Source organism: Orycteropus afer, unplaced genomic scaffold (assembly GCF_000298275.1).
Source record: "Orycteropus afer afer isolate SDZICR_OR568_19922 unplaced genomic scaffold, OryAfe1.0 scaffold00244, whole genome shotgun sequence".
NCBI lineage: Eukaryota > Metazoa > Chordata > Mammalia > Tubulidentata > Orycteropodidae > Orycteropus > Orycteropus afer.
In genome coordinates, this window is record NW_006921831.1 from 4590104 (window position 1) to 4601137 (window position 11034).

Below are 11034 nucleotides of genomic sequence, written 5' to 3' on the forward strand. Positions count from 1 at the left end.
CTCAGGGTAATACGGCCCTCGTCAGAGCAGTCAGTGGTGGTAGCCGGGCCCTGCCTAGTTCTGGTCTCAGGGTAATACGGCCCTCGTCAGAGCAGTCAGTGGTGGTAGCCGGGCCCTGTCTTGTTCTGGTCTCAGGGTAATACGGCCCTCGTCAGAGCAGTCAGTGATGGTAGCCGGGGCCCATCTAGTTCCTCTGATCTCGGGGTAATGAGACTGATTTGTGGAGAATACTATCCTATAGATTGTCTCTGAGTCTTCAGTTCCCTTCTTTTTCTTTTGCTTGAGACATAGATCAATAGTTACAGCTTAGACGGGCTTTTATTTATGGAAGAGTTTAATTACTAATGCCATGTCTTTACGTGTCATAGTTCTATTCGGATTTTCTGTTTGAGTCCATCTTGGAGCTTTGTGGTTTTCTTAAACTTGGCCGCTTCACCAGACTTGTCTGATTTATTAGCATGAAGTTGTTTGCAGTTCTCCTGTGTGGTCATTTCCACTTTCAATCCGTGTGACCCTCCTCCTTCTGCTCTGTCCCCGTGAGATTGTCTGTTTCATCTTCAGTCTCGTCCATTTTTGCTTCGTGTGTAAGGGGCTCTGTTAGATGCAGATGTGTATGTAATTGCTGTATCCTGATGACATTATACTATGTCTCTCTTTGTCTCTGGTGAAAGGTTTTTGTTTTAATTAAAATCTGTGTCGTCTTTTTTTGTCTGGAGCTCCTCCAGCTTCCTTCTGGTTGGTTTCATTTAGCACTTTTTGGTGGTTTGGGTGAAAGGTGACAGAACATGCTGCTTTCCCATTTAGTTCATGCACGTTCTGTTTCGTGGTATTGGTTGCAATCCCCTTGATGTGACAGCCCTCTTCCCACCTCCAGCCCGGGTTCCCCATTTCCGTCTGCCCGTCCTTCCCAGCCTTTCCTGCCTCTGAGCTTCCTTTGTGGCAGGTGCTGCCCTTTGGTCTCTCGTGGCTTGTTTTGAGGATGAGGAGCATTATGATGGGAGGTGTTACTGTTCACGTCATAGATCTGTCTGTTGTTTGGTAATGGCTGCAGCAGTATGTTGACAGGGAAGTTCCAGAAATCCAAGCTGGATTCAGAAGAGGACGTGGAATGAAGGATATCATTGCTGATGTCAGATGGATCTTGTTTGAAAAGTATACCAAAAAGATGTTTACCTGTGTTTTATTGACTGTGCAAAAGCATTCAACTGTGTGGCTCATAACAAATTATGGATAACATTGAGAAGAATGGGAATTCCAGAACACTTGATTGTACTCACGAGGAACCTGTACATAGACCAGGAGGCTGTTGTTCGAACAGAACAAAGGGATACTGCATGGTTTAAAATCAGGAAGGGAGTGTGTCAGGGCTGTATCCTTTCACCATACTGTTCAATCTGTATGCTGAGCAAATAATCTGAGAAGCTGGACTATATAAAGAAGAACATGGCATCAGGATTGGAGGAAGACTCATTACCAACCTGAGATACGCAGATGACACAACTTTTCTTACTGAAAATGAGGATGACTTAGAGCACTTACTGATAAAAATTAAAGACTAAAGTCTGCAGTATGGATTACACCTCAACATCAAGAAAACAAAAGTCCTCACAACTGGACCAGTAAGCAGCAATATTTCATATTACTTGGATCCACAATCAGCACGTACGGAAGCAGCAGTCAAGAAATGAGATGTCATATTGCACTGGGAAAATCTGCTACAAAAGACATTTTTCAAGTGGGGATCTTAAAAGCTTCCAAGCAGCCATCTTGATGCAATGATGGGTCTCTTCTCGTCCAGAGCAAAGAAGAATGAAGGAAACCAGAGATTCATGGAAACAGTTAGTTCTGGCGACTGGTACACTATGCAATCCTCAGCCTCTACAACTATGAGACCAGAAGAACTAGATGGTGCTCACTACCACTGTCAACCACTCAGAGGGGGATTATGTAGGAGATCCTGGATAGAGAGGGAGAACAATGTGGAACAACATGCAAAATCATTTGGGAAAAAAAAGGGAGGACCAGGTTTGCTGGTCTGATAGAGTCTGGTGGAACCAGAGACTATGGTCCCTAGCTGCCCTTCAGGTCTGGAATTAAACCCACACCTGTGGCTTCCAGCCGAACAAAAGATAGGCATATGATTTGAACATTAGCTGAGGTAGATATACTCGTTGGAGAGAATAATCATGGGAGAAAGAAGGGCTGTTTATGCACAAGGAGACAGCTCAGGGGGTAAGAGTGCACAGAGGAATGGACGCAGGGAAGAGGTGACTGTCGGGAGGAAATGGGAGGGGAGCTGTTGAATGGGAGTAGACGGTAGTGAATGTCATGGGACAAAGTGTATGTGAACTGCTGTATGGAAAGTAAATTTGCTCTGTAAACTTTCACCCAGATCACAATAAAATAAAAAATAAAATGACGTCTTTCGAGTGCTGAAGAGCAAAGATGTCTCTTTGAAGACTAAGGTGCACCTGACCCAAGCCATGGTATTTTCAATAGCCCCACATGCATGTGAGAGCCGGACAATGAATAAGGAAGACCAAAGAAAAGGTGATATTTTGAGTTGTAGTATTGGTGAAGAATACTGAAAATACCATAGACTGCTAAAAGGACTAACATCTTTCCTGGAAGAAGTGCAGCTGGAATGTTCCTTGGAAGCGAGAACGGCCAGACTTAGTCTCACCTACTTTGGTCATGTTGCCAGAAGGGACCATTCTCTGGAGAAGGATGTCATGCTTGGTAAAGTGGAGGGTCGATGAAAAAGGGGAAGGCCCTCAATGAGATGGACTGACACAGTGGCTGCAACGATGGGCTCGGGTGTAGCAGGGGTCGTGAGGCTGGCACGGGACCGGCAGTGTCTCGTTCTATTGTCCACGGGATCACTAGGAGTTGGAGATGACTGGATGGCACCTAACAGTATTGTCTGGCAGACTTGATCCCTGGAAGTGGGTTCTGTTCCAGGCTTGAAGGGTGTCTAAGGGCCACAGTCTCAGGGGTTCCACCAGTCTCTATTAGACCAGTCAGTTGGTCCTTTTTATGATTTTGAATTTTGTTCTGCATTTTTCTCCCACTCTGTCCAGGACCTCTTATTGGGGTCCCTTTGAGAGTGCCCGGTGGTATAACCAGGCACCATCCAGTTCTTCTGGTCTCAGACTAGTGGAGCTGGGGTCCGTGTGGTCTGTTGGTCCTTTGGACTAATTCTTTCCTTGAGTCGTTGATTTTCTTCAATCTTTGCTCTGGACGGGGAGAGACCAACAGTTGCATCTTAGATGACTGCTCAGTAGCTTGTAAGACCCAGTCAGTACTCACTGTAACAGGATGTAGGGCATTGTCTTTGTGGACTTTGTTGTGCCAATTGACCGAGATGTCCCCCGAAACTCTGGTACGGTATGGATCTTAACTTACCATGATGTCAGTGGAGAAAGGGAAGGGCTGCCCTAGGTAGAGAAAGCTGTGGCTAAGACGTATGTGGCATGGGACGAGGGTGTGCATTGCTGGCCCACGGACACTGTGCACGGGAACCCTAACACGCACTGGGATGCTGGGGTGCTGTTCTTCCAGTCCCGGTGCCTCGCCTGCCCTCCGACCCGACCGCTGGCCTCCCTGGGCCCTTCCTCCGAAGTGCGTCTGCAGTTCTGCCTCTGCCTTGTTTGTCTTCTTTAACCATAAGTCACACTTCTTCCAAGTACACTTCACATAACTTTTGTTAAATTTATAACTTGAAAAAACAGAAGATGGAAGAATAAATTCCCAACATCCTCCCCCTTTCAAAAGATAATAATCATTTAAAATTTTTAATTGCAAAAGACTTGATCCACACACAAAAGTCTAGGAAGTTATGGAGCCTAAAAATCAGTGAGCCCCCAGCTCACCCCCAAGCAGCACCCACTGGAGACAGCTGGCCTCCCGGGACTAGCTCCCCAGTGGTTCTCCTCCCTGGTCCAGGGCCACCAACGTCGAAAGTTCTTACCGGGCCCTGGGGATTCCTGGGGCAGCATATACAGAGTCTTGTTGCGGATCCCATTTTAGGGGCCCCTGGCGGCTTTCCCAGTTCCTTGGGATCCCTGTCGCAGCACACACACAGTCTTGTTGGGAGGTCCCATTTGGGGTTCCCTGGCGGCTTTCCCAGCTCTGGCCACAGCCATCCTGCGTGTGGCCCTGCTTCTAGGAAGCTTGCTAGGGGCCTGCTTATACTCCACTGTGGGACTGGGTCTCTCCTTGCACCTTACCTGTGGGATGTTGGTGCTCACAGGCTTGGGGAGGTGTGCAAGGAAGCTCCTTGCCATCCCTCAGCCTCGGCCCTTGTCAACATCTTGACTCCTGCTCCGTCCTCCACTGCCCTGGACGAGGCCAGAAAACCCTCAAGCAAGTCCACCCTGCAATGTGGCTGAGTCCTTGCTCTTGGCAGTCACTCCCTTCTGCATAAATGGCCTTGGCCACGTCTTTGTCCTGGGCGGTGCCACTACTAGTTTTGCCCAAGTTTTGCAGTTCCCTTCCATTTTTACAAAAGTAAAATGCAGATTTCCAGTTCTGGCTTTTCAAGCAGTATTGACGATGCAAAAGGTTTGTGTTCCTTTAAATTCAGAACTTGAGGTTTTAAATTCCACTCTGAGGGTTCGCCTTTGCTTCAGGGACTTGGCAGAGAACCTCCACTGCTCACTCCAGCCTCACCCCCAGTGGGGCACAGGGTCTCAGACACCCACCTGCTGACTGGCCCACAGCACCATGTGGTTCCAGCCCGAGAGCAGAGTGGGCGCTGGGGCAGGTGGGCCGGGAGAGGCCAATGGTGCCTTTGCATTGCATGAGCCTGCCCCGGGGAGCTCTTGAGGCCAGTGCCCTGCCATAGCAGTACCCGGCCAGTGGATCCAAGTTTGGATGCTAGTCTCTGGGATTGCGCCGTGAGAAGCAGGGTGTGCCCACCGAGGGACATTTGGGGAACATAGGGCAGTTTGAGGAAGGCGGTCAACTGGATTCTGTGCTGGGACAGCGAAGGCCCCTGGGGATTGCACAGGTTCTCCGGCAGCTCTGCAGAGCACGAGCGCCCACTCTTGCCTCTGAGCAGGCCTCCATCCCACTCCGGCTTCTCAGCGTGGGTGGGACCCTGGGCGAGGCCTCGTCCCAACGTGTGGATGGGTGGTAGCATCCTAGCCCCAGTGAGACCCTGGGTGGCGCTGTCCTGCCGCAGCCCCGACGCCTCCTTGTTTCGTACAAGTAGCTGGGTGGCAGCTGTGCTGTACACAGGTAATTGTGGCGGCCAGTCGATTCCTGGACGTGAAACACCTGGCTCAGAGGTGTGGGCGAATGTCGGATCAGCTGAGTCCTTAAGGCTCAACCTCCCTGATCTGATCCCTTAAGACCAAGAGTGGGGAGGCCAAGTGCTGGGTGGGAGGAGCAGAGACCACGGGTCTGGGGTCCACATGCTGGGAGAACCTCCTTAGGAACCTCCTGGCCTGCTCAAGCCATGGCTGTGCAGCTTCTGGGTGGGAGGCTGCGGGGTGAAGGTCCCCTCTCCCTGTGAGCCACACCCCTCCATGTGGGCCCCGCCACCAGGCTCTTCTCCCCATAGGCCCGCCCTCCCCCTGGGCCTTGCCCCCTAACAGTGAATGGCCTCTTTCAGGACTGGAAAGACCACCAGCACGTGTGTGGCCAGTCGGCAGCGGTCACTGTCCAGGCGGATGAGGTCCACGTTGATGAGGGCGTCATTGAGAAAGTCACCGTGTGAGGGACCTCCGGGGACACTTCCCCTGGAGGACCCTAGGGGACATCAAGGACACTTGCTGCCGTCAGTTAGTAACTGACATCAGATGGACCGCTTACTTCGACGTGAGTCCTCCCTGGACCTGGAGGACATTTGATCATCATCATGTGGCCAGAGAGGGGACAGTGCAGAGACTGCTGAGGGGATGGTGGTGGGGACGTGGAGGGGACAGCAGAGAGCATGCTAAGGGACTGGAGACGGGAGGGGCTGCTGAGGGGACAGCGGGGGGGGGACAGGAGGCGTCGGCGTGACATGTCCTCACAGTGCCCTTCTCCCCAGTGTCGCATATGGTGTCTGTCAATAAAGCTGAGGTATCCCTGCTCTGCTGGATGGTGGGCCTGTCCCCAGGGCAGCCTGGGGGTGCTATCCTGTTCCTGCCCACTGCCCAAGGACGCTGACCCACGGGATGGCCAGCCTGCCCAACACTGTGCCCACCCATTTGTCTGGGTCCTGGGGTCTGTGTGACCACCCTGGAGCCACTTGGTGTCTGTGTTTGCCCCCCACTAGAGCTGACAGACTGCACAGACCCGAGAGCCCTGGGTGGTCTGGCACTGGGCCGACTTGGGCAAGGCCAGTGCCCAGCAGTTCTGTCCAGGCCCTAACCGGGCCATGAGCCAAGGCAGGATCACAGGGCCCCACTCACAGTTGCTCAGGAAACTCCGTGGCCAGAGGCCTCCGCACCACAGGTAGCCTGTGCCCAGTGTCCATGCGGCCCACCATCACTGGCCTCTCTCGGTGGAAGACGCCAGCCAACCAGGCCAACAAGTCAGACCTGGAGCATCCAGGCGCAGGGAGGGGTCCCTTCCAAGGCGAGGAGTGTCTTCTGGAGCCAATGGGCAGCTCCCTCAGGAGCACGTGTGTGGTCGTTTCCGTAGGGCTCACTGTAAGCGGGACAGTGGCCAGCTGATGCTCAGAATGTGCTGGTCTCAGGTGGCAGCACCCCTGAGTTGTCAGAGCACCCATGTCCCATGTTCATGTCTCAGGTGCCACATCTTGTGACGAGGATGCTGCTCAGGCCGGCCTGCCTCTGTCCTCACCTGTGAGGATCTCAGGACACGGGTACGGGATGGGCAAGTTTGGAACACAAGGGCCCCTGGTCTCCCGCCGAATCTGAGGGCGCTGCAGGCTCGGGCATCCGCATGGTGCTGGGAGGGAGCCAGGCTCCTGGGGTTGACCGGAGGTCCTCCTTGGAGCAGAGGGCCCCCAGCAGCTCCTGGCTGGAGGTAGGGTCAGGCTGGCCACTGTGAGCTGTGAGCGCAAGGCAGTGTGTGGACTGAGCCTTGGAGGACAGGACCAGAGGCAGAGCCTCCCGCACAGACTAACCCACGCAGGCCTTGACCTGCGGCCTTCCCCTCGAGTCTGTGCCATGCCTTGTACTGGGGCCCCTCTGAGTACTGGAGCCCCTCTCTGAGGGGACTGGAGCCCCACACCCAGTGTCTGCTTCGCTGCAGTCATGTGGAAGGTGAGGAGGTGCTGCCCCCAGCCCTGCAGGTGGCACCTGGGCAGCAGGGAGGCTTCTGGGAGGAGGTGGCACCTGGGAGCAGAATGAGCTGAGTACCTGAGGTGGGAAGGTGGAGGGGTGCAGGCCTCTCGGAACATTTTAACACTGCCTGGAAACCTAACACTGCGAAAGCCCCCAGGCTACAGAAGTGGGGGGCAGAGGCCCTGCAGGTGGCAGAGGGCGGAGGTGACAGCCAGCACTCCCCCACCAGGAGCTGGCCCTGCAGTGTCCTCCCTCCGCTGGGGCCCTGGTCTGACAGGCAGGGGCGGAGGGAAGCTGGGCAGCCTGTACTGTGAGGTGCTGCTCCTGGAAGGGGCGGCCTGGGGTGGGCCTGCCCCAGGCCCTCTCCTTCAGGGTTTTGGCCACAGCTGATTGGTGTCCTGGCCACAAGGCAGCTGACGGGGATGGGCCAGGTGGCTGAAGGGTTCTGCAGGGCTGGGCCAGGTGCTGGCTGCATGGTGGCTCAGGGCAGGGCGGGCAGTGACTTCCCATTTGGCAACCAGCAGGCTTAGGAGAAGCCACCCCACAAGGACAGGGCCCCTCCCGGTACAACCTGTTCTCCACCCTCAGTCCCATGGCAAGGATGCTGAGTTCAGGACTGAGGGGCACAGGGGTCCCAGGATGAAACCTGGCCGGGGAGGTGGGCAGGGCATCCAGCAAGCAGGGCCCCCTCCCTCTGGGGCAGGGGCCCCTCTGTCCCAGGACTTCTTGGGCTGAGCCTGGCTGCCTCACCACCATGCGCGGAGCCCATGTCCAACCCTCCCACCCAAGCCAGGAGCGGAGCTGGCAGCTTCCTTGGAGCGAGAGGAGGGCCGAGGGGCTGATGGGGTCTTCAAGGGCCCTGGGCTCCTCCGGTTCAGTTGGACGAGCAGCGCCACCCCACCTGCACCCCCAGGAACCTTCCAGACAGCTTAGGGCGAATTCTGTTTAATTCGGTCCAAAGGCCCCCCTTGTGGGGGGCCTTCCAGGCCAGGGCCCCGCGGAGGCCAGTCAGCAGCAGGCGTTCAGGGCCTTGCGGAAGGCGTGGCGGAACTCGGCGTTGAAGGCGGTGTAGATGACCGGGTTGAGGGCGCTGTTGACGTAGCCCAGCCAGGTGACGGCGCTGACCAGCCGGGCGGGCACGGCGCAGGCGGGACACAGCGCCCGCGTGATGTGCACCACGAAGAAGGGCGTCCAGCACACCAGGAAGGCCCCTGGGGGCCGGCAGCGTGAGCGGGGGCCCTGCCTGCGGCCCCTCCGCCGCCCGCCGCGGAGCACCAGCACCCACCGACCACCACGGGCAGCACCCTCATGGCCTTGCGCTCCCGGCCGGGGATCTTGGGGCGCCTTCTCCTGCGGGCCTGGGGCGGGCCTGGGGCGCCGCCGGGAGCCGGGGCTCGGCTCAGCCGGCGGCCCCGCAGCTTGGCGCGGCGTGCCGCCTCCCAGCGCCGCAGGCCCCGGAACGTGGCCCAGTAGAGCAGCAGCATGAGCGGGCAGGGCAGGAAGAAGGAGCACACGGACGAGACGACCACGTAGTCGCGGTCCTCCAGGCGGCACGCGGCCGGGTCGCGGTCGCGCACGTCGTTGAGGCCACACACCACCGGCGCCGCCACGGCGGCCGACAGCAGCCACGTGGCGCCGATCAGCAGCAGCTGCCGGCCGCCCCGGCCCTGGCGGTTGTAGCGCAGCGGGACGGCCACGGCCACGAACCTGCGGGGCGCGCGGTGAGGGACGAGGGGTGGGCAGAGGGCGGGCGGCGGGCGGGGGCGCACCCACCTGTCCACGCTGATGGCGCAGAGGTTGAAGATGGAGGCGGTGCACAACATCACGTCCATGGCCATGAGCGCGTCGCAGAGCCTGGGGCCCAGCAGCCACACACCACCCTGGACCTGGGAAGGCCACCAGTGCAACCAACCACCACCAGGACGCAGCCCGCAGGCGCAGTCCTCCACACCCTGCTTTGTGGAAGGGGGCTGAATATCAGCGGGAAAGGGGAGCCAGAGCGCCCACAGCCCCTGTGCACACATACTCAGCCGTGCACCCCAAGCTCTGCACCCTGACTTCTCTTTGTTGTCCGAAGATGACAAAGGCCTGCAGGGACACTGGGGGGAGCAAGGGAGGAGGTCAAGCCTCCCCAGCAAGCACTGACCTCTGCTGACCCAGGGCTCGGAGTGCAGAAGGGCCGCCGGGCTGGGGCCAAGGCATCCCAGCCCAGGCAGGTGGGGACCCTGGTCAGCCCCGGAGCCCGAGGCTGGCCTCCCCCCCCGAGTGGCACTAAACGTCAAACTGTCGGCTAACTGTCTGGGTGTGGGACTTTGACTAAGTTCCTTCAGGTGCCTAGAAAATGAGGGTGATGGTAGGAGAGTGATGCATAAACCCTCCTGAGGATACTGAAGCAAAGAGCCTGGCCCAGGGCCAGCAGGCACCATGAAGGGGGGGCCTGGGCCCCCAAGGACAAAGGAGCAGTCTCCTCCCCTTCTAAATCCCCTCTCAGTGACTTGGGATGATTAGGAGCTTAAGCCATTACCGTGATGTCTGTGCGAGGCTGGGGGAGGGCAGGTCATGTGTGTCCTTGTCCTGCCAGCCTGGAATGGTGGTGTCCACCTGAGAAAAACCACCCCCTCCCCCCTCTGCCAGGTCAGCATGTCCCCAGCCCAGCCTTAAGCCGCTTTTCTCTGCCCAAACTCGCAGCTGAGGGAGGCTGACACCCAAGTGGACCGTGCAGAGGCCAGAGCTGGTCTGGGGGTGGAGGGTCCTGAGCCCCAGGTCCCCAACGGGGGCTCTGCCCACCCCGCCCTGCCCTCTCCTGGGCTCTGATGCCCCATCACACCTGCCCTCCCTCCACTGCAGCCACCACGCGTCCCCACACTTCAGGCTGAGTCCCTCTGTGATCCTTCACCGACGGGTCTGACTGGCCCGGGTGCAGTGATGTGTGTGTGCGTGCGTGCCCAGGGCAGCAGGGCCCGGGCTCAGCCTGCATCTGCCTGTGCCCCAGCTGGCTCCCTTGGAGAGCTGAATCCCGCTGGGCACACAACAGGGGGAGCTCGACTGACAAAGTCGCCTGTTCCCGGGGTCCCTGACTGAAGCAAGGAGGCTTTTCTAGGGCAACAGACGCTGAGACAGAGACGAAGGGAAGAAGAGGGACCCAAGAGGGAGGAGACAGACGGCCAAGCGGCTGAGGGGCCGCAGGGTCGGGCTCCAGCCGTCCTGGGACCCAGCGCAGGGTCCTTGCTCCAAGCCCAGGTCCCCGGGAAGCGGAAGGGCTCCGCTCCCGCCTGAGGCGTCCTCAGCCCGGGGACGCAGGCGCGGCGGCGGCGGGCTCACCTCGGAGTACACGAACAGCGGGAGCACGAGCAGCGCCAGGAGGAGGTCCGCAGCAGCCAGGCTCACGATGAAGTAGTTGGTGGGCGTCTGCAGGGCTCGCTCGGACGCCACGCTCGCGCACACCAGCGAGTTTCCCGCGAGCACTGCGCCGATGAGCAGCACGCCCCCCACCAGCGCTGCCGCTGCGCCCGGGACGCCGGCCCCCTGCCCGTGCGCCCCTAGGAGCTCGCCCGAGTCCGCCGCGCTGCGGTTTCCCATGGCTCGCCTGCCCCATGCGCCCCGCGGGCGCTCAACACCTCGGAAGTCGCCCTCCTGGGCCGACGCGCCGAGCCCGGCCCGAGTCCGCCGCCGACCCTCTAGACCCCGCCCCCCGGATAGCCCCGCCCAGGTCTCTCCGCCCACCCCGGGACGCCCAGCCCACGGGACAAGCCCCGCCCAGGTCTCCCCGCCCTCCTCCGGGACGCCCGCCCCC

The 11034-nt window shown here is 58.3% G+C and overlaps 2 protein-coding genes across 2 annotated transcripts in view; one reads left to right on the plus strand and one right to left on the minus strand.

The window, feature by feature from the left end:
* The window catches only part of DEAF1 (DEAF1 transcription factor), a gene marked incomplete at its 5' end in the record, with an annotated part of 75297 nt that extends 69575 nt beyond the window's left edge, over positions 1-5722 (plus strand). Inside the window, one exon of the mRNA XM_007949301.2 lies at positions 5618-5722. Within this exon, the coding sequence (XP_007947492.2) occupies positions 5618-5722 (105 nt within the window). The remainder of the gene's footprint in view (positions 1-5617) is intronic.
* Positions 5723-8249: 2527 nt separating this feature from the next.
* DRD4 (dopamine receptor D4) lies at positions 8250-10820 on the minus strand. Its single transcript, XM_007949356.1, has 4 exons — positions 10563-10820; positions 9015-9127; positions 8527-8948; positions 8250-8452 (listed from the first exon to the last, which is right to left on the minus strand). Exons 1-4 carry the CDS (start codon positions 10818-10820, stop codon positions 8250-8252), a joined length of 996 nt encoding a protein of 331 aa, XP_007947547.1.
* Between the last annotated feature and the right edge of the window lie 214 nt (positions 10821-11034).